General features: G+C 42.7%; 1 protein-coding gene across 2 annotated transcripts in view; it reads right to left on the minus strand.

The window, feature by feature from the left end:
- Positions 1-16715: 16715 nt before the first annotated feature.
- PDLIM3 (PDZ and LIM domain 3) overlaps positions 16716-23608 on the minus strand; it is a 41722-nt gene continuing 34829 nt past the window's right edge. For both annotated transcript variants that reach the window (XM_073341853.1, XM_073341855.1), the window contains 3 exons: positions 21766-21896; positions 19811-19922; positions 16716-18859 (listed from right to left, as the gene is read on the minus strand). In XM_073341853.1, the coding sequence (XP_073197954.1) occupies positions 18670-18859; positions 19811-19922; positions 21766-21896 (433 nt within the window). In that variant the 3' untranslated portion in view covers positions 16716-18669. The remainder of the gene's footprint in view (positions 18860-19810; positions 19923-21765; positions 21897-23608) is intronic.

A 23608-nucleotide genomic window follows, 5' to 3' on the forward strand; every position in this document is an offset into this window, starting at 1 on the left:
AGGAGATTAGAAATATGGCCTTTTATATCATTGAGGTGAGCATATTGCACCTATTTGTCTTACTGATTCCTAAATCTGCCTTGAGAGGTCTTAAAGGGTCTGAAAATGTTATCATTTAGGCATCTCCATTTGTCCGAGTCACAACATGATCACAATAGATGGTTCAAGGCAAAAATTCAATTTTCAACATCTGGCAAAAATTTAGGGCTTGTCTTCTCTGCTAAAGAAGCTGCATTTTTTACCTTGAATTAAAAATACAGTGACGACCAGGCACTTCAGTTTTACTGCAAGGTAAACTCACTGAGGTCATCCCTAAAAGTTTACCTCATGGTATAACTTACAGCTTGGAAGCTGAACAGAAACAAATTCTCTATATAACTAAAGAGTACACAACATATTCAAAAGAACTATTGGCTATTTTCCACACATGTTTGGGAGTAATTGGGCTTTTCTTATAGAAAGCCTGGACATAGAGAGGGTCATCCCCAGAGTTCACTAATTGCCTAATTTTTTACAATAAAGACAAATGATAACAAATAGCATGATTCTCAAAGCTTGCAATATCAGGTGCCAAACTGTCTTGACATATGCAGTGTTGTTGTAGCCATGTTGGTCCCAGGATATTTAGAAAGACAAGGTGGGTGAGGTAATATCTTTTATTGGACCAACTTCAGTTGGTGAGAAAGGGAAACTTTCAAGCTTACACAGCGCTCTTCTTCAGGTCTGGGAAAGGTACTCAGAGTGTCACAGCTAAATACAAGGTGGAACAGATTGTTTAGCATAAGTTGTTAACACATATTTCAAGGGACCATTGAAGGTGAAGTGGCCTGTTAACATGACCCAAGCTGCTTCCCCCTTCCTTTCCTCCCTATGATTGGAGAGGACTTAATGGGCCTTGACTGGTCCCTTGAAATATATGTTATCTACTTATGCTAAACAATGTGTTCCACATTGTATTTAGCTGTGACACTCTGAAGTTTCCCAGACGTGAAGAAGAGCTCTGTGTGAACTCAAAAGCTTGTCTCACCAACAGAAGATGGTCCAATAAAAGGTATTACCTCACCCATCTTGTCTCTCAAACTGTCTTGAATGTGTATAACCTCGTGATCTTTTGAAGGGGGAAGCTGATTTAACCACAAACAGCTCATTAAATTTGTCTTGTCCTTTAACATCACAGACATAATATTAGAATCAGCTACATGGGCAGCTGTCACATTCTGATTATTGTAAAAGGATGAGTATGAATATTCTGTGAACCTTTGGACAGGTGCAACCTAGACAGGTTTATTACATCATCAGAACAATAAAGATAATAATATGTTAGGCATAGAGGACCTATGAGTAGTCCTAGACCCAGAGTATATAAAAGGTTTAGAAATGTCTGTTTGTTACTCTGACTTGCCTGGCAAATTAATGGCTAAGTAAGTCAGGATTCTGTGAGTAAACAATGGAAAAATAAAAAATTAGGGGCAGTCTCTGTTTACTTAAGTTGAAGAATTTTAAATAGGTCAGAGTCATTTGATGGATAAAATGAGGAGAGAGTTACTTTTGTTGCTTTTGTCCCCTGTATCCTATCTACCAGGGTGCAGATGTCTATGATCAATCATAAATCTTGTCTGGCTGAGGTCAGGTGAAGAAAGGGAGACTGTCATAGTTTCAAATTCTAGGAAAGGCAATCTCTCCCTGTGACACACTGAACACCTTGATTTATATCTGTATCCACATGTGAAGAGTAGATGGCATGGTTGAAGCACACTGTGAGCCCTTTCAGCATCTAGGCTAAGAATGGCTTGTCTTGGGAAATTCCATTGTAGGGAAAGACTTTCTATCAGGCTGTAGTGGAGCCCCAGCCAAAATGAAGGCATGGGCCTGGAACTGGCTGCTTCTGAGGCTGTATTTTCTATTCTTCATACACAACAGTGGGATGATGATGATGGTAGACTGTTTTGAGAGCTTGTTGTTAGCCCTGTTACAAGCATCTTAATGCAGATTCTAACTCAGTCCTCGCTTTTGTCAATGGTAGGAGAATGACCAATACCAATATCATTCTACCAAAAGGCAGAATCTGCATTAGATGGCTTTCCAGAACTGGACTGCTGTCCTGACAATGAATGTCTTCCAAGGTACTGATTCTAGAATCTCACCACCTCAGTGCCTTAGTACCATGTGCTTATAGAACTTACATGCTTAATGGCTGCGTTTTGGCACCTAATTAGCTCCTGGTATGGGGCACAAGGAAGAACAACATTGAGTCTCAGGGCCTTTTGTGCAATATCTCTGAAAAGTGCACTATCGTGGATGGCAGGTATATAGAAAAGGTGATTCACAGATCCACATCAAGCTTGTGTGAATGGGAAAAATCTCATAATAAATCATGCTAAGTAAGGGAAAGGCTACATGCTTCCTAGACGGAGGTGTCAATAGAGAAGGTTTTGGAACAAATTGATAAATTAAACAGTAATAAGTCTCTAGGATCAGATGATACTCATCCAAGTGTTCTGAAGGAACTCAAATATGAAATTGCAGAACTACTCACTGTGGTATGTAACCTATCGCTTAAATCAGCCTCTATACCAGATGACTGGTGGATAGCTAATGTAATGCCAATTTTTAAAAAGGGCTCCAGAGGCAATCCTGGCAATTACAGGCTGGTAAGCCAACTTCAGTACCAGACAAACTGGTTGAAACTATAGTAAAGAAAAGAATTATCAAACACCTAGAGGAGCACAATTTGTTGGAGAAGAGTCAACAGGGCTGCTGTAAAGGAAAATCATGCCTCACCAATCTATTAGAATGCTTTGAGGGGCCACGTGGACAAGGGTGGCCAAACTTACTGACCCTCCAAGCTGCATATGATCGATAATCTTTAGAAGTTTCAGAGCTGGGCATGCCTGCCGAGGCTCGGGGGCTTCAGCCCTGCGGGGCACGCCTGCCAGGGTTCAGGCCTTTTGCCCTGCGGCAAGATGGTGGGGCTCGGGGCTTAAGTCCTGCTCCTGCTGAAGCCCCAAGCCCCAGTAGTCGCCTCCCATGGGTCTGAAGCCACAAGACTTTACAAACAGAACATTCTTAACTCTATTATAATCAAAGCCTTCTGCTCACTTCCAGCAAGAAAAGGAAAAAATGGCTCTGGGACTCATGAAATTTATAAGGTTCTAGTCAATGGGTGCTTTCAAGAGTGGGAAGCCAGCTAGAATTTTTCCATTTCTTGACTACATTTTTTGTGACGGAGAAGGAAAGGAAAAACAGATTTGGATGCACACAAGATGTGAAGTTCCATGCTTCTATGTACAGAAGAAGGGAATTCAAGGAAAGTAAGCCATATTCTGCTCTGTTGTGCTGTTTTAGATTACAGTGGAGTTACTCTGGATTTACACTGGTATAATAGCAGAATTTGGCCTAGTGATTAACCACTTAACATAATCTCACACTTCAATTTTAATTTGACTGTGATAAACAGGAACAGAAGCACTAGTCAATAAAATGGGCTATGGCATGGGAGCCACAGGTGTGTTTAGTACCTCTGCAAGACAGGCCATTAATGACAAAAATGAAAATTTGTGATTGAGGGAATTAATAAATAAGAAGCATCAGGATAGTAGGTAATCCTTGGAAAGAGTCAAAATGAAAGGGTCTCAGTCAATGCTACTTATTATGTGACCAAAAATAAATTGATCTGTGTAACGAACAAGGAAATAGCTGAGAGACATTAAAGGAGTGCCGTCAACTTGATGCTACTGTTAATTTATATTTTTACACATTAGATTTCAAGTACTATAATTAACCCTGGTTCTCTTTTGCTTTCATTCCCCTGTTGCTGGGTGTAAATACCTTCACAAACAACTGTCACAAAGTATTTTAAAATGTACAAACTGGAAAAATAGAGATTTCTTATTTCCAGTCTTTATGAATTATAGTATTCTTCTTCGAGTGCTTGCTCATATCCATTCCAATTAGGTGTGTGCTCCCCAATGCTGTCATCACGGAAGTGCTCCCTGACGCTGGCCTTGAGACAGCATTCCCTGACTCTGGCTCCAACTGAACAACACTGATTCCCAGCACCAACCACGCAGCACCGCTCTCCAGCACCACACTGATCAGCACTGCCGTGGTCATTGCGCTCTAATTCCTTTTACTTGAGACACAGTCGGTACTGGCGAGATGCCTGTGGCAGGCGTAGTGGGAAAGACCGATGCAATGGCCACTTTTGACCCCATGGGCCTACCACCAAGCCCAAGGCACCCTCCCCGGGGTTCACAGTCTGTGGCCTCAGAAGGATGTGTGCCTCCATGTCCCATGCCTTGGGGTTCTGAGACAGGGTCAGGTTGCGGCACAAGCATGGTCCTGCTCCCGGCACCGAGACAGCGGTCGGCACCGAGAGTCATGGCACCAAACAGTACGACTTCAGGGAGCTGGAGGGCCAAGAGGGCCCAGTGCCGCCTCTGGCTTCATCATCTTCATCACCGGATGAAGCAGTGGTGGGATCTTCCTTCTTGGGGCTGCCCTATTGATAGCAGGGCACATCAGGACCTGCTGCGCAGGATCGCCTGCTATATGGGCTATGAGGAAGTAGTGGAACTGGAGGACCCAGTGGTGAACATTTTAACCCCGGAAGGGCCATTCAGGATACTTCTGACCCTTATAAAAACTATTCAAGCCACAACAAAAAATTTGTGGCAAACCCCTGCCTCCATCCCCCAACATCCAAGGGGGTGGAGAGGAAGTATTTTGTACCCTTCAAAGGGTATGAGTACCTATTCTCTCACCCACAACCCTGCTCATTGGTGGTGATGACAGTTAACAAGAAAGAGAGAGAGTTGCAACAGGGCCCGACAGGGACCGACTCCCAAGTTGAAAGACTCCAGAAAGATGGACCTCTTCGTCCACAAGGTCTACTCGACTGGGCTCAGGCCTCTCCAAGCTTGGCTGGTGTCAGCCTACCATCTGGAGTGCGACAGTCTGGACAAAGAGGTCACCCTCCTGGTACCTGTTCTCTAGTCTCTCCAATAATGGCTCAATCCACAGGAGGTATGCTAGGGAGTCCCCTTCAACAAACCTCAGCCCTCTCTGTCCCTGGTGACAGATGCGTTAGCGTTGGGATGGGGCGCATACCTGGGAGAACACCAGACCCAGGTCTCTGGTCACAGCATGAGCTTTCACTTCACAGCGGTGTCAAGGGGTTGAGTGCGGTCCAGCTGGCATGTCAAGCCTTCTGGACCCAATTGCAAGGGAAGTGCATGAGGGTCATGATGGACAACACAACTGCGATGTTTTACATACACAGGGTGGGGCTGGTTCCTCTCCCATACGTCGGGAAGCCCTCAAGCTGTGGTACACGTCATCCCCCTGGTCTGGTGGTCTATAGCAGGCTCCCACTACGACATCACCCTTGTTACTCACCCTTCTAACTTAACCCATACGTCGGGAAGCCCTCAAGCTGTGGTACTTCTGCATAGCACACTCCATTCACCTGGAATCATCTTACCTCCCAGGCTCTCAGAATGAGATGGTGGACAGCAGATCCTTCCACAATCATGAGTGGTCATTCTGCCTGGACGTTGTGCACAACATTTTCCAAAGGTGGGGAGTCCTTCAAATTGTCCTGTTTGCCACAAAGAGCAGCAGAAAATGCTACCAATTCTGTTCCTCCCAGAAGCACAGCCTGGGCTCTCTCGCTGATCCGTTTTTCCTACCTTGGATGGACCACCTGTTATTAGCATTCCCACTGATTTCACTCATCCACAAGGTTCTGCTAAAAATCTGCAGGGACAAGGCGGCGGTCATACTGGTAGCACTGGCTTGGCCTCACCAGCACTGGTATACCACGCTCCTGGAGCTGTCAGTGAAAGCTCCAATCTCGTTGTCCCTAGTCCCGGACCTGATCACTTAAGACCACGGTCAGCTTAATCACCCCAGCCTCGATTCCCATCACCTCACCACTTGGAAGCTTCATAGAATCATAGAATATCAGGGTTGGAAGGGACCTCAGGAGGCCATCTAGTCCAACCCCCTGCTCAAAGCAGGATCTAATCCCCAACTAAATCACCCCAGCCAGGGCTTTGTCAATCCTGACCTTAAAAACCTCTAAGGAAGGAGATTCCACCACTTCCCTAGGTAACCCATTCCAGTGCTTCACCACCCTTCTAGTGAAAAAGTTTTTCCTAACATCCAACCTAAACCTCCCCCACTGCAACTTGAGACCATTACTCCTCGTTCTGTCATCTGCTACCACTGAGAACAGTCTAGATCCATCCTCTTTGGAACCCCCTTTCAGCTAGTTGAAAGCAGCTATCAAATCCCCCCTCAGTCTTCTCTTCTGTAGACTAAATAATCCCAGTTCCCTCAGCGTCTCCTCATAACTCATGTGCTCCAGCCCCATAATCATTTCTGTTGCCCTCTGCTGGACTCTTTCCAATTTTTCCATATCTGTCTTGTAGTGTGGGGCCCAAAACTAGACATAGTACTCCAGATGAGGCCTCACCAATGCCGAATAGAGGGGAATAATCACTTCCCTCTATCTGCTGGCAATGCTCCTACTTAGACAGCCCTAAATGCTTTTAGCCTTCTTGGCAACAAGGGCACACTGTTGACTCATATTCAGCTTCTCGTCCTCTGTAACCCCAGGTCCTTTCCTGCAGAACTGCTGCCGAGCCACTCGGTCCCTAGTCTGTAGCAGTGCGTGGGATTCTTCCGTCCTAAGTGCAGGACTCTGCACTTGTCCTTGTGGAACCTCATCTGACCCAATCCTCTAATTTGTCTAGGTCCCTCTGTATCCTATCCCTACCCTCCAGCGTATCTACCACTCCTCTCCGTTTAGTGTCATCTGCAAACTTGCTGAGGGTGCAATTCACACCATCCTCCAGATCGTTAATGAAGATATTGAACAAAACCGGCCCCAGGACCGACCCTTGGGGCACTCCACTTGATACTGGCTGCCAACTAGACATGGAGCCATTGATCACTATCCGTTGAGTCCGATGATCTAGCCAGCTTTCTATCCACCTTATAATCCATTTGTCCAGCCCATACTTCTTTAACTTGCTGGCAAGGATACTGTGGGAGACCATATCAAAAGCTTTGCTAAAGTCAAGGAATAACACGTCCACTGCTTTCCCCCGCATCCACAGAGCCAGTTATCTCTTCATAGAAGGAAATTAGGTTAGTCAGGCATGACTTGCCCTTGGTGAATCCATGTTGCCTGTTCCTGATCACTTTCCTCTCCTCAAAATGCTTCAAAATTGATTCCTTGAGGACCTGCTCCATGATTTTTTCAGGGACTGAGTTGAGGCTGACTGGCCTGTAGTTCCCCAGATCGTCCTCCTTCCCTTTTTTAAAGATGGGCACTACATTAGCCTTTTTCCAGTCATCCCAGACCTCCCCGATCGCCATGAGTTTTCAAAGATAATGGCCAATGGCTCTGCAATCACATCCGCTAACTCCTTTAGCACCCTCGGATGCAGTGCATCTGGCCCCATGGATTTGTGCTGGTCCAGCTTTTCTAAATAGTCCTGAAGCAGGGCCAGTCATCTCCTCCCCATATTGTGCTTCCCAGTGCAGTAGTCTGGGAGCTGACCTTGTTCATGAAGATAGAGGCAAAAAAAGCATTGAGTACATTAGCTTTTTCCACATCCTCTATCACTAGGTTGCCTCCCCCATTCAGTAAGGGGCCCACACTTTCGCTGACCTTCTTGTCGCTAACATACCTGTAGAAACCCTTCTTGTTACTCTTAACATCCCTAGCAAGCTGCAACTCCAGGTGTGATTTAGCCTTCCTGATTTCACTCCTGCATGGCTGAGCAATATTTTTATACTCCTCCCTGATCATTTGTCTAAGCTTCCACTTCCCGTAAGCTTCTTTTTTGTGTTTAAAATCAGCAAGGATTTCAAGCTGGTCGCCTGCCGTATTTACTATTCATTCTACACATCGGGATGGTTTGTCCCTGCAACCTCAATAAGGATTCTTTAAAATACAGCCAGCTCTCCTGGACTCCTTTCCCCCTAATGTTATTCTCCCAGGGGATCCTGCCCATCAGTTCCCTGAGGGAGTCAAAGTCTGCTTTTCTGAAGTCCAGGGTCCGTATTCTGCTGCTCTCCTTTCTTCCTTGTGTCAAGATCCTGAACTCGACCATCTCATGGTCACTGCCTCCCAGGTTCCCATCCACTTTTGCTTCCCCTACTAATTCTTCCCTGTTTGTGAGCAGCAGGTCAAGAAGAGCTCTGCCCCTGCTTGGTTCCTCCAGCACTTGCACCAGGACATTGTCCCCTACACTTTCCAAAAACTTCCTGGATAGCTTGTGCACTGCTGTATTGCTCTCCCAGCAGATATCTAAGTGATTGAAGTCCCCCATGAGAACCAGGGCCTGTGATCTAGTAACTTCTGTTATTTGTCTGAAAAAAGCCTTGTACACGTCATCCCCCTGGTCTGGTGGTCTATAGCAGGCTCCCACTACGACATCACCCTTGTTACTCACCCTTCTAACTTAATCCAGAGACTCTAAGGTTTCTCTGCAGTTTCATAATGGAGCTCTGAGCAGTCATACTGCTCCCTTACATACAAAGCAACTCCCCCACCTTTTTTTCCCTGCCTGTCCTTCCTGAATAGTTTTTTATCCATCCATGACAGTACTCTAGTTATGTGAGTTATCCCACTAAGTCTGTTATTCCAATCACATCATAATTTCTTGACTATGCCAGGACTTCCAGTTCTCCCTGCTTGTTTCCCAGGCTTCTTGCATTCGTGTGTAGGCATTTAAGATAACTCGCTGATTGTCCTGTTTTCTCAGTATGAGGCAGGAGTCCTCCCCTCTTGCACTCTCCTGCTCGTGCTTCCTCCTGGTATCCCACTTCTCCATTTACTTCAGGGCTTTGGTCTCCTTCCCTCGGTGAACCTAGTTTAAAGCCCTTCTCACTAGGTTATCCAGCCTGCTTCATGGCTAAACCCGATGGAGCTCATGTGCTTCGAGCAGGTTAAAGAGGTCCTACTTGGTAGCAGGTAACCCTCCACCAGGGTGATTTACCTGGCCAAGCAGAAGAGAGTTGTAATCTAGTGTTCTCAGGGTCACGCTCTCTGTGATAGGCACCCATACCGGTTACTCATTGGTTATTCTGGACTACCTACTGCACTTAAAACTGCAAGGCCTCTTGGTATCATCTCTCAAGGTACATCTGGCAGCCATTTCTTCCTTCCACCTGGGAGCGGCCAGCCATGCTGTCTTCACTAACCCAATGGTCAGTCGTTTCCTGAAAGGCCTGGACAGGCTATACCCGCAGGTTAAGAAACCAGTCCTGGCGTGGAATCTCAACCTGGTCCTTTCCAGACTAATGGGCCCCCATCTGAACCCTTGGTGACTTGTTCGCTGCACTACCTGTCATGGAAGGTGGCCTTCCTAGTCACAATCACCTCAGCAAGAGAGTGTTCGAGCTTAAAGCTCTAGCCTCTGACCCTCCCTACACCGTTTTCTGTAAAGACAACATGCAACTTAGACTGCACCCAGCCTTTCTCCCAAAGATTGTGTCCGAATTCCACTCCAACCAGTACATTTTTCTACCAGTCTTTTACCCTAAGCCTCACATGGATAGTCGAGAACAAAGGCTCCACTCCCTAGATGTTCAATGAGCGCTAGCCTTTTACATTGAATGCAGAAAGCCTTTCCGTAAATTGAATCAGTTTTTCATGGCAGTGGAAGACCGGATGAAAGGCCTCCCAGACTCATCGCAGAGGATTTCATCATGGATCATGTCCTGTATCCAGGCATGCTATGATTTGGCAAAAGTGCTGGCTCCTGAACTAATGGCACGTTCCACAAGAGCGCAGACCTCCTCGGCAGAGATCCTGATCCAGGAGATCTGCAAGGCGACGTGGTCCTCGGTTCACACTTTCACGTCTCATTACGTGATTACCCAGTACGCCAGAGAGTATGCAGCATTTGGAAGAGAGGCGCTCCAATCAGTGATTCCATTAACTCCAACCCCACCGCCTACATAAGGCTTGGGAGTCATCTAATTGGACTCGATATGAGCAAGCACTCGAAAAAGAAAAACGGTTACTCACCTTCTCATAACTGTTCTTCGAGATATGTTGCTCATATCTATTCCAAACTCTCCCGCCTTCCCCTCTGTCAGAGTAACTGGCAAGAAGGAACTGAACAGGCGGTGGATCAGCAGGGACCTATATTCACTGCCATGGAGGCGCCACTCCAGGGGGCTCCACAGCCAACCTGGCAGGTGCTGCTAGGGCAGGGGTGTGCAAACCTTTTGGCCTGAGGGCCACATCGGGATTGCGAAATGGTATGGAGGGCCTCCCCAAACAGCCTGGCCTCTCCCCCCCTCACTTCCCGCCCCCTGACTGACCCCCTCAGAATCCTCAACCCCCCTGCTCCTTGTCCCCTGACTGCCCCCTCCCAGGACCTGCCCGCCCCTAACCACGCCCCAGGACCCCACCCCCTATTCAACCCCCCCTGCTCCCTGTCCCTTGACTGCCCCGACCCCTATCCACACCCCTGCCCCCTGACAGGCCCCCCGGAACCCCCGACCCATCAAGACTTCTTGTCCCCTGACCACCCCCACCCCCCTGGGAGCCCCGTCCCTCACTGCCCCCCCAAGGACCCCACCCCCTGCTCCCTGTCTCCTGACCGACTCCCTCCCCGAACCTCCACCCCATCCTACCACCCCCTGTCCTCTGACTGCCCCCCGGGACCTCCTGTCCCCCCGCCCCCTTACCATGATGCTCAGAGTGGCAGAACAGGCTTATTGGAAAGCCTGGGAGGTGGACGGGTGCAAGCCGTGCTGCCTGCACGGCGGCATGCCTGTGGGGGAGAGGGAACAGCGGGGGAGGGGCTGGGGTCGAGCCTCTCTGGCAGGGAGCTCAGGGGCCGGGCAGGACAGTCCCACGGGACGGATGTGGCCCACGGCCCGTAGTTTGCCCACCTCTGAGCTAGGGGAAAAACTTAGACAACTGTGCATGCAGCATGCGCGCACACCTAATGGAATGGATATAAGCAACACATTTCGAAGAAGAACAGTTACAAGGTGAGTAACCATTTAATCGTTGGAGTTATTTTGTTACAATTGCAGGTACACATTTTTCAACTGCTGGTGTGATTTAAAAAAAAAATTCATGGTGTTTGTTGACACCGAAGACCTCAAATGAAGGACTAGAACTAAGTCTCTCTGCTGCTAAGGATTTCCACACACAGTGGAAGCTTGTGTGCTGAAAGAGTATTCACTGCACAGGTTTGAATGGCTGTAAATCAATGCAAATTAGTACCTCCCTGGGGCTCTTGTTATCCTTAAGCTACCTCTGTGCGATAATCCATGCAGGAGGTTGTGATGTCAAATAGCTCAAGCGAGGCTCAGTCTCTTTATTAAGCTCTCAACTAGTAAGACCTGACCTCACAAGTATCAAGTGCTAGTACAAACTTCTGGCACACACAAACATGTTTCACATGTCGTTCTCTGACCATGTACCTCTGGAGAAAGAAAGATGTAATTTCACTGTCTTATGACCTCCCACTCAGGATCTGCTTTCTTTCCCTGAAAAGAGGTGCATGTTAAATTGCTTCTACCCTGCAGAGGTTACCTGCATGGGAACCTCTCCCAAGGTATGGTCTAGAGTTGCTCTTGGGCTCTCTGATATTATTAGCTAAGACAAAAATAAAGGAGACTAAGCCTATTTCAAGGGAAGTATACATCATTTAGTAGTCTCCTGTGTGGTTCTGTTTTACAAAGATTTCAAGGATATTCAGACTAACTAAATCTTCCTCTCACCTTCCCACACACATACACATGCAAAGACGGTTCTTTATGGAAACTGAAACATTCTCTGTTGCTACCCCATCTCTACATGTTTGCTGTCCAGTATTTCATTTGTATATCTTGTAGGAAACTCACATCCACAGAAACAATCATCTGATTTTTGCTGGACGTCATTTTCCTAATGAAGTACAGTGGTGTATATTTTCCTTCTGACTGTATGCAGAACTAAATTTCTGTGGTTTACTTTAGTTTACTTTTAAAAAAATTATGAAGTATCAGAAAAAGGAAAAAGAAAAGGAGACCTTTACATTTGTATTAAAAATATATCTGAAAACCAGAGGCCAATCTGAAAAAGATGTAATTAATTATTTTAAGTGTCCTAAAGTCAAAAGGACTTGAAATATATATACAGTACAATTTGGGTTGAATTATAGCTTTGCCCTGGGCTTGAAACAAAGAAGAGAGGGTTGCAGTGCCCTTGGAGCAGGCTGGAAGGCAGATTGTGAGTCTAACTCCAGGGTTTCCTCTTGCTCCAAGTGGGAAGTACACTGTGCCAGATCTTCATGAATCATACTCCCCTGGAGTGCTGTTGCAACTACAGTGGCCAGCATGTTGATGCAATGAAGCCAAGGCTCCGCCAGTTTCTTCCCTCATGGACAGTTGAGGGAATAATGGCTCTTTCCTATGGCTACTACACAGAGTGTGGGCACACCAGACAGGAGTGTAATGGGTTGCTTTATGTTGCATTACTCTGCTGCACATCCACGAATGCTAGGCCACAATATGGCCCTCTGTCATAATATAGAAACTTCTTTTTGGCTTGACTGTGTTGGCATACAAGAGTTGACAATTATACATTTTTTTCATTACTTTTTGCCTTTGATTTCTGCTGTCTCAATCAACTTCTCCGGAACCTACTCTGCTCTATTTAATATCAGTTTCTTGTAGGCAGCTGGGTTGCTTACAAGATTTTTAAGAAAGGTTAATTCAGGCTCTTGAGTAAACATTTTTTAACAGAAAAAGAATTTTGAAAGCAGACCAGAGACCTGTAAGAAACTGTTTAAAAGGCAAGACAGACACAGGGTGGGGGAAGGTGTGTATATATAACAAAAAGGATATGACAAAAGTTTATGTACAGTCATTTTCACTTTTCACATCACCCTCATTCTGTTTGTTTGTTTTTCACAGATTACCAAGGGAAAGAAAAAAAATTAAAGTAGAAAAATGTGAATGTAAAGCTAAACATTTAACAGGAAACTGGAAAGAAGGTGTAGTGTCTTTTAACAGATTATATTAAAATGTTTTAGATTTCAGATAAGTGGTGTCCCTTTAACATCATTGAAAGAAACCTAAACAGCTGACTGGGACATGTCTTTGGACAATCAGTGTCAAAGCCATGTTATATCTTTTATTTCAGATACTATCTGCAGTTTGTACATTGTGAAAGGTGCAGCTTTATTTTAAGTGTTCATATGCCTCAAAATAGCTTTGCTGTTTATGCAAAAGTAACATAGCTGGGGAATACTTTTTACACCTGTTGATCGACATCTGAAGAGTCCAGATAACAAACATCTATACTTAGCATCTTACTCTCCATCCAAAAATAAATACTTATGGCTCTACAGGGCTCTTAGCTTTAAAAAAAAGTATTTGTGCATAGTTGGTAGCATTAAGGTATCATGATTACTGGCTACAACATTCTTAAGCTAGTGGATAAAGGTTCTCACTTTTGAGTGAGACATAAGGGAAATATGTCAGGAACCACTGACACCATAGAGAAAAAAGAATGTAGCCTTTGGATTGCTCTGGAGAGTGCCACTTACATTTTAAATATATCTATATTTAGTTCCCTCAGACTGGAGTTCGGCAGAGACTGCAGGACAGAACTCCAATTTTTTCCCCTCCCTGCTATCTTCTAATTTAGGGTCTTTAATTCAGTCTGGAGTTGAAACCCTTCTTTCAAACCTTTCCCATACCTGTTTCCTCTAGTTTACATTACTGTTAAGTCTTTGACATTGAGTGGTGATACAATTAGATAAGATCACCTGCCAGATTTGTTTATGTCACTTGCAGACTCAGACCTTCTCTCAAAATAGCATCATGTCATGATGCAATGCCACTGAACTCCCCCAAAATGGTTTGGCATGAACTCATGTGCTTCAACTTTCTTTCAACTTGACAACCTTCATATGTACTTACTTGTTAGTTTTTCCAATTTGACACTCAAGTATATCTGGGCAGATAAGGAGAAGTGAGTTGCTGACCTGCTTTGAAATGCACCCTCCCACTTTTCTCTCTCCTCGCAAAGATGGAGGATTTTTGGCTGTAATGAAAATTTTTTGCTTTCTTTTCTCAGAGTACAAACCTGCGGATTTAGAAAGCTAATCTTTCCCCAGATTACACAGAAAAATAGAATCAATCATAGAAGTGTAGAGCGGAGGAGGTGTCAAAAGATCATATAATCCGTCCCCCAATACCGAGGCAGGATTTACTATACCTAGGCCATTTCTGACAGGTGTTTGTCTAACTTTCCACAACCAAATCTCTGTACAACTTTTCATGAGTAATGTACCCGAGTATTTGGTTTCTAATATCTAAACTATATTGTTAAATCTATTCACCTAAATTTGGGTTATTGCTGATTATGTGCTCTATGTATCATATGACTTTTAAAAACAAACTCTGTATTTGTGGATAATCGAAGCACTATATCCAGATGTACAGACATTCTTTTTCTGAACCTATGTATTATATACTTTTTTTAACATTAGCTTTAATAAAATTTTTTACTTAAACCATTTCTGACAGGTGTTTGTCTAACATGTTATTAAAAACCTCCAATTCCAGGGATTTCACAACTTCATTAGGTAACCTCTTCCAGGCCTTAACTATCATTAAAAAGATTTTCCTAATATTCAGGCACCCCAAATAAAATCCTCGGGACTTTAATCTCCACCATGCCTCAACAAATTGTAAATGTACTCTGCTGTACGGCTGCATATGCCATGCTTCTGATATTTCCTAGTTACTGGACATGCATGTTGTGGCACCCTGGTACCCCAATATTCACCACTGTCATGTAATTAGGATATATTTTGTGCAAAGTATGCCTTGTGAGGTGGTATTCTAAAAGTCTTCATCTGCTAGACATTAATATCTCATTGGATTGTATGTGCTATCGCCAAATGTGAATTTATGAAGTTTGGGTATGTATTTGTTACTGAAATATGTTATGAGGTTGAAAACACCTACAAGCAGCCTTTCAGGTACAACAGGAAAGAGGCCAAACAGTGTTAATGGCTTATTGAGGAAATGCACACAAACACAAGGATTACCCCAGGAACTGTGTACAGTAGAAACCTCTCAGAGATAGCACTACACAATGGGAACTGTTTGACCCAGGTCACAGCAAAAGAGCTTTTCGGCAAGTGGGAAGAAGATATAAAAGGGGGAAAATGACATCATGTGGGTACCCCACTCCCCTACATTAACACACCTGGAAACACCTGAGGAATAAAGACTGAACAGGGGGGAAGTGACGGGCCTAGGTAAACAGAATTTCTAGCCTGTGTATGTAATATTAAGCTCAGTTTGTGATATTGTTTATTTACTACAGGGATCGGCAACCTTTGGCACACTGCCCATCAGGGAAATCCACTGGTGGGCTGGGATGGTTTGTTTACCTGCAGCGACTGCAGGTTCGGCTGATCACAGCTCCCACTGGCCGCGGTTCACCATTCCAGGCCAATGCGGGCTGCGGGAAGTGGCGTGGGCTGAGGGATATGCTGACTGCCGCTTCCTGCAGCCCCCATTGGCCTGGAACAGTGAACTGCGGCCAGCTGCAGCTGCGATCGGCTGAACCTGTGGACGCTGCAGGTAAACAAACTGTCCCAGCCTGCCAGCGGATTTCCCTGATTGGCCACGTGCCAAAAGTTGCCAATCCCTGATTTACTAGGTAATCTGCTTTGATCTGCAAAAAGAAAAGGAGTACTTGTGGCACCTTAGAGACTAACCAATTTATTAGAGCATAAGCTTTCGTGAGCTACAGCTCACTTCATCAGATGCATATCGTGGAAACTGCAGCAGACTTTATATATCACTAACCAATTTATTAGAGCATAAGCTTTCGTGAGCTACAGCTCACTTCATCAGATGCATAGCGTGGAAACTGCAGCAGACTTTATATATCTATATAGATATATAAAGTCTGCTGCAGTTTCCACGCTATGCATCTGATGAAGTGAGCTGTAGCTCACGAAAGCTTATGCTCTAATAAATTGGTTAGTCTCTAAGGTGCCACAAGTACTCCTTTTCTTTTTGCGAATACAGACTAACACGGCTGTTACTCTGAAACCTGCTTTGATCTGTTTGCTGTCACTTATTATCACTTAAAATCTATCGTTTTGTAGTTAATAAATTTATTTTGTTTTTTAATCCAAACCAGTGTGTGTTTGACTAAGGTGTCCAGGGAAAATCTCAGCTTGGTTACCACAAGTGTGCATGGTCCTTTTCACTTTGAGGGAGAGGTGGACCGGGTGTTAAACCCATGTACTGGCCAGATTTGACCAGGGCAGGACGGTACTGCTCTGGGGTCCTAAACTGAGAGGATGGTGGTTAGAGAGTCTGCATGTGACTGCAGAGGGGTATGTCCCTACCTGTATGAATGCTGGTGAAAGTGGAAGCTTGGAGGGCTTTGCAACTTGTCACAGCAGCACAGTGTGAGAGGGAGCCCCGGGTGGTGGGTTACAGAGCTCAGTGATAACAGGTGGCACCCCGGGGGGAACCCGTTACACATACTTTCTTTCATTTCATACCAGAAAGGCAAAATACAAAATCTTGATTATATAGATTTATTTCTACTTTCAATTTTTATTAATAAAGAAATGAACATTACAAACAATGATTTTAAAACCTAGATTACATTAAAGCTTCTCAGAATGATATGTATTCCTTGCGTTCTCGCTTTCAAAAGAAAATTTAAATTTACTTTACAGAATTTCATTAATGGAAATAAGTAATAATACATATAGTCTTCCTGGTGCTTTGGAAGCACTATTTTTGGTGTTTTAAAATTAATTAAAGATGCATCTTTATTTAAAAAGGCATATTGTGCATAGTTTGTATATACAGACTCTTGTTATATTTAATATGTGGTGACATGGACAAATTTTATAAACATATTTAAATTTTGAAATACACCTTTACCCCGATATAACGCGACCCGATATAACACAAATTCGGATATAACGCAGTAAAGCAGCACTCTGGGAGGGCGGGGCTGCGCGCTCCAGTGGGTCAAAGCAAGTTCGATATAATGCGGTTTCACCTATAACGCGGTAAGATTTTTTGGCTCCCGAGGACAGCGTTGTATCGGGGTAGAAGTGCAGTACATTAAAGAACCTTGAGAATTGTTGAAATACACAGGCATTAGGTTTCAGATTTCAAGATGCAACTTTATTGGGGTTTTAGTATGTGTTTAAAACATGCACACTATATTATTTTGATTCAGTGTTCTGCATGTTTTGAGATCTTATGGTAGAATGGGAAAAATATTTAGGGGTTTTCTGTACTCAGTTTTTCATGTCTCTGCTATGTTTGTATGCTTGATATGAAAGTTTTTAATTTCTTATAGCATAAGTTGTATTTAAATACAGTCATAAGCAATTTACTATGGTTTTGATACTTACTGTAAACACTAAGGCTCAGTTTTTCATATAGGTGTGCACCTAAGTGTGCATGGACTTGTACACATACCTATTGGAGGCACATAGTTCTTCAGATGCACATGTGCAGAGTTGTGTACCTACACATACCTATAAATGCACACAAGATACAGACTTGCCATGCACATTGGAAGATAGGTGTGACTAAAACTGGCATGAGCAAAAGTGCATACATATTTAGACATATGCCTGTTTGAAAATTTGGTCCTTAGTGAATTTCAGAAAATGCTCAGCTGTGAGTATTTTCTTTGGCATTCAGCAAGTACTTAGTGTAGGATCTTTCCGTGGCATATTTTAATTCTCAGTAATTATAAATGCTGCCAAAGTTTAAAGTTACCAAATCTAATTTCATTATGACCATACCTGCTCATTTCTGCTATTTGTGTGTGTGTTTGCCTTTTCATGTCTCCATCAGAATTTCATGGTAAGTGAAGCAAGTCACACTCTCATTGTAGTTTGCACTCAGCCGTTCACTGAAATAATATGGGACATTCATTCTACTCCACTATAAGCAAGCTTCACTGTGCTTGCTGTTCTATTTATATAAAATTAATATCAGTGTTGTATTACATTTGTTGCACCAGTAGGTGTAAATAAATAGACTCTCAAATATCAAAGTAAGGAAAGCAAAGCTTGTTTTTGTGGCATAGGGTAATGATAGTTGAATGATTTTATGGCTGACGCAGACATGGATAACTGCAGTTTGGTAGTATAGGTGTAAAATCCCTGATTTTTTAGTGGACTGACCTTTGAGGGATTGAGTTATAGAAGTGGCTGGTGCTCAAGCCATCTCGGAATCAGACTAATCGTTACTATATTTGTGCAAAAATTTAGTTTATGTTGAAACAAATTCTAAACAAAAATATATTGATTTCACAATTCTATGTACTGTATTTGCTATATAAGCACTCAACTGTTTAAAGTTATTTTTATCCAGTACAATATGTCATACAAAACTTTACTGCCTTATACTTCATTAAATTACACTGGCATATTCAAAGATAATTACTTTGCAAAATGTTACTGTTATATATGCTATTGCTGGCTAATGAGGCTTCTGCATCACTCCCACTCCAAAAGAAAATGTTTAAAAACTGCTACTTTGGATTAAGGCAGTAAGTTCAGTCAGTTGTATTGCTGCTCTAAGTTGTTAATGTCTTTTTGTGTGCATGCATGTGTGTCTGTTAGCATAGGACTAGCACTTCGGATAAATGGTAACTGCTTCATATCCGTCTGGTGGCCTCATGCGGGCTCGCGCATGAGTTTCACAGTATAATTGTCCCTCCACAAAGAAGTAGCCCTTTTGTTTGAGGTTGATATTGCAGTCAGAGCACACAAAGCATTCTGGGTGCCGGTACTTGTCACGTGCCTTCACCACTGTACCACTGTTTATGAAAATAAAGAAGAGAAAACTAAATTAGTAGAGGAGAATAAATTTAGAATAAAACAGAAATGCATGGCAACATGACATATAAAATAAATACTGTTTCTCTACTGTAGGGGGCTTGTTGGTAATGCCCGCGGAGTTATGTCATGTTCTTCCAAGTGCTAGGAAAATATTCTAAAGCTGGAAGTTGATTCTGAGCAGACCTTTTCCTGTGTAAATATAAAATGCCATCTGGAAGTCTCAGTACTCCACTGGAAGATCAGTACTTCAAAGACCACTGCCTCTTTCATCATCCGATGAAGTGAGCTGTAGCTCACGAAAGCTTATGCTCAAATAAATTTGTTAGTCTCTAAGGTGCCACAAGTACTCCTTTTCTTTTTGCGGATACAGACTAACACGGCTACTACTCTGAAACCTGCCCCTTTCAACTATCACATACAGTATAATGTACCCCAGCAGCAAGGGAGTGAAAAAAGGTTTAGAAAACAATTCCTCTGACTTAGCCTCCAAGACATGAGTTCAGGATTCTCTGTATTCCTGTTTGAAATTATTGACACCATTGAATTGGGAGTTGGGTACCTTACTCCATTAGGCAGCTTTGAGAATCCCAGCCTGAAACAGTACAGGCTATGCAGCTGCTCTTTTCAGTATCTGTGTTAATGATTGAGTGTGGCAAGAGGTACCAAGAAGCTTGAACTCAGGCCTCTGCAAGTGAAAAATAAGTTATATTTGAAAAGTGAGCTGAATGTCCTGAAAATGTTTAAGACATTATGTTAATGATTTTGGATGGTTTATTTTTTTTAAGCTTTTCAATGCACCTGCAATTTTTTTGATTTCTCTAAAATTACAAACAGAAAATTCCGTAGAAAATCGGCCTGTATTTTGTAATCCCTTTTGAAGATTTATGCTATAGCTATAACTTTATGAAAATTAAGAAAAAACAACTTACACAATGCCATTCCCACATTTGTCGCACAATGGCACTTTTTGTACACTTCCTGCACCTGAAGGCATATTTGTTACCGGTGCCCTCACACTCCTTGTACCAACGGGACGTCCATCTGAGAAACAGAATGTTCTCATTTATTTACAGTATAACACAGAAGCATCTGGCTATAACTAAATGCTTGCTTGAGTGTATCTACTTTATACTGATTTATAAGGAAGGCCCTGCTTGAATTGCAGGATGATTGTCAAAAAATTGCAGCTGAGTTCCAGACAAGCCATGAAAAACTGTGGAAAAGTAATAATGGACCTTATTATTTGTGGTAATAAAGTCCATTATTATTTTTCTGCGATTTTCCGTTGTCAGCTATCAGGCGCTGAAAGCGGCGGCCCCCTACTGTCAAAATTGTGATGGAAGCCTAATATTGCAGAATCTGCAATTTCTGAAATATCGCAAGTTAAGTAGGATCTTATTTATAAGCTTTTCCTTTCATTAAGTAAAGTTAGAGTTTCTCTATACAAGGACCTTTACAATAACCTTTTTTTAATTTTGAGGGGCCAAATCTTGCATCATCAAAGTTAGTGGGAATATTGCTATTAACTTCAGTGGGAGTAGGATTGGCCCTGAGTGTTGTTCTGCATTAAAGTCAGCTAATGAAAAGATTACTTGTCATTAAGGCTACGATTTAGTCATGGGTATTTTTAGTAAAAGTCATGGACAGGTCACGGGCAATAGTGACTTTTACTAAAAATACCCTTAACTAAATCTTACCTGGGGGGAGGGGCAGCCCAAGGCCCCGCTGCCACCGCTCTGGGCAGGGAGTGACCTGGTGCCCCGCTGCCACTGCTCCGGGCAGGGGGCGTCCGGGGCCCTGCTGCTGCGACTCTGGACATGGGGTAGCCCGTGGCCCTGCTGCCGCGGTTCTAGGCCGGGGCGGCCTGGGGCACTGCTGCTGTTCCTGGGCCACTGCTCCAGGACAGCACCCAGGACCAGTTGCCTGGGGACCCTGGGCCCAGACCAGCTGCTCGCGTGGCCCTGGGGTCAGCCGCACCAGCCGCTGCAGCTGGGGAAGTCATGGAGGTCCCGGAAAGTCACGGAATCCGTGATCTCCACCTCCACTCTGGGTGGTCCGGGGCCCTGCTGCCACTGCTTTGGGCTGGGGGGCGGCCCGGGGCCCATGAAAGACTCGCAGCCTTACTTGTTGTTTATAGAGTTAACCTTCAGATTCATTCTGAACGATTGATAACACAATATGAATAAAAAGTCATATCAAAATTTAAACAAAAATCTATTATGACATTATACGTCTTTTCTTGTAAACTGTTAAATTTAGATTAATTTTGTTTAAATTCTGCTTTTTATATTTAGTACAGGTATAATAAAACTGTCAGAATTTCATAATGCTCTTTTCCTATCTGCTTTATTGTTAAAAACTCATCAATTATAGTATTTTTGATAGAGTATAATTATGGGAGAATGCAAGTGCAAACGGTATTCTCTTCAACCAGTTTTCTAGCATCATTTTGTTTTTTATTTAGAAGTGTGTGTGAGAGAAGAAACTTAATTGAGGAAAGAGTTTAAAATTCTTCCCACTTCTTTTCCTGGTTTAGAAAGAGATGGACAATTTTCTTTTCCTGTTTCAGTGGTATTTTTATCTCACCCCAAAACTTTTCTCATGCAACATTTTTATCATTCAGTCAAAACATTTTTGCACATTATCAGTCTTAAAAAACCTGACAAGAGATTCTGAAAAATGTGGTTGATAAATGGAAGTCTTAAGACTAGTTAATTGTCATAGCACATGTTAAATATTTAATAAAAGGGGTAAAGTAGCAAAATGTGAAATTGAATTTTATAGCTCTAATCCTTGTATATCTTCTTTTCAGGTTTTCCCCTTTCAACACATGTAAAAAATAAAGAGTGCTGTGAACAGATATATACAGTAAATTGCTGCTAACCAGAATCCTCGGAGACTAAATCCTGGAGCACCTTAAATGAGCCAGATTGACGTGGTTGACTGGGCCCTTCCGGATTGTCATGCAGCATCCTGTACACATCAGATTGAGGTACAGAGGTTGGTACTGGTTCACTGCAACATGAACAAGGGATGAGCAGGTAAAGAGAGTTAACCAATATAACTTTAAAGCAGTAGAGCTACTGGACATGAGTATGATTCAATAAACAAAGTTATGATAAAAATCAGTTTACAGAATCATTGAATAGACCTTTCCCCCCTGACTAGATTGGCATGCTTTGTACAGTGGTGAAGTTCTGATATATCTTTCTTAATTTAAATACATATTCCTGTTATTGCTGCACAGTATTCTCATAAGCAAAGTTCTCATTTTACAAATAAATATCAAAGTTTAATTCAAGCTCAGAAAAGTGACTTTTAAAAGGGCACCTTCTGATTAATCAACATATCCAAAGACTGTGTCTTTGAGTCCGATTTCTGCACTTTACTGATAAATCCAGTTTTAGTACTATTAGCCCAGTAGAGCAAATACAATCAGGGGAGAGTAACCTGGATTTCATATAAGTGCTAATTATTATTATTATTCATAATATTTATTATTTACTATTCTGTTCTGCCTCATGCCTCAGTTACATTTAGAATGCAAAATCTTTATTACTGCTGATGCTGAAAAGTCAGAACTTAGCTTGATTTTCAGATCCTAGGTTGAGTTTATGGGACTGACAGTTAGAAAAGTCATCTCTTGATTTATAAATTTAAAAAATTATATGTAGAAGTCTAGCTAGAGAATAAATATGACACCTCGGGAAGTTATTTTTACAGTAACTTTTCTGGCTATAGTTGCATTGGAAATGGGCCCTTACTTGTCTTTACCCTCAAAACAGCTGCAGCCAAGTCACCAGTTGCTCTTTGACCTAATTTTCAGAATACCATTTTCAGGTCAAATAGCTTCAAGTGTAGTATTAAAACATGATATCACTCACACTATTAAGAAAGGTTTGCAGAAATCTGAACAACCCAAACTTTCTGCAGGGCATCATCAGCCAATCACTAGTTAATATATTAATTGTTAAGATAATAGTAATTGTGATTTACTTAACTTACATTCATAGGAAAAGACAATGAAACAAATGTTCCAGTGGCAAATGTTTAAAAGCCAAGCTTTATTAAATGGAAAATCTGTTGTTGTTTTTTTAAATTAAATAAAATTGTTGTGTTGCTTACTTTTTGTAGGTTTCAGAGTAACAACCGTGTTAGTCTGTATTCGCAAAAAGAAAAGGAGGACTTGTGGCACCTTAGAGACTAACCAATTTATTAGAGCATAAGCTTTCGTGAGCTACAGCTCACTTCCTCAGATGCATATCGTGGAAACTGCAGCAGGCTTTATATATACACAGAGAATATGAAACAATACTACTTTTTGTAGTGGCTGCCTTAACAAAATAAACACACAGGGAGAAAATCAGACTCCATTAAAGTCAATGGCAAAATTCCCACTGACTTTAGTAGGGACAGGATTTTATCCCTAATATTTCATATTAGCTGTCTTATATTAAGAATTATTACTAACAAGATATGCAGGTACGGTGAAGAACAGACACTGTGGATGCATTGTGAAAATTAGGCTGAAGACAAAGGGGTTTCAACTTTTTGAGTATTGGGGAACTAAGTAGAAGCAGTATCATATACTTTAATGAAGCATATTACTGTATTTATACAGAGATAAATGTTAATTTTAAGTCTCTCATTATGAGCTTGCTCCTACTCTCAATCTTATGGTAAAACTCCCATTGCTTGCAAGGGGGTTGGATTGGGTTTTGTGTCTG

Source organism: Lepidochelys kempii, chromosome 4 (genome assembly GCF_965140265.1).
Source record: "Lepidochelys kempii isolate rLepKem1 chromosome 4, rLepKem1.hap2, whole genome shotgun sequence".
NCBI classification, from domain to species: domain Eukaryota; kingdom Metazoa; phylum Chordata; order Testudines; family Cheloniidae; genus Lepidochelys; species Lepidochelys kempii.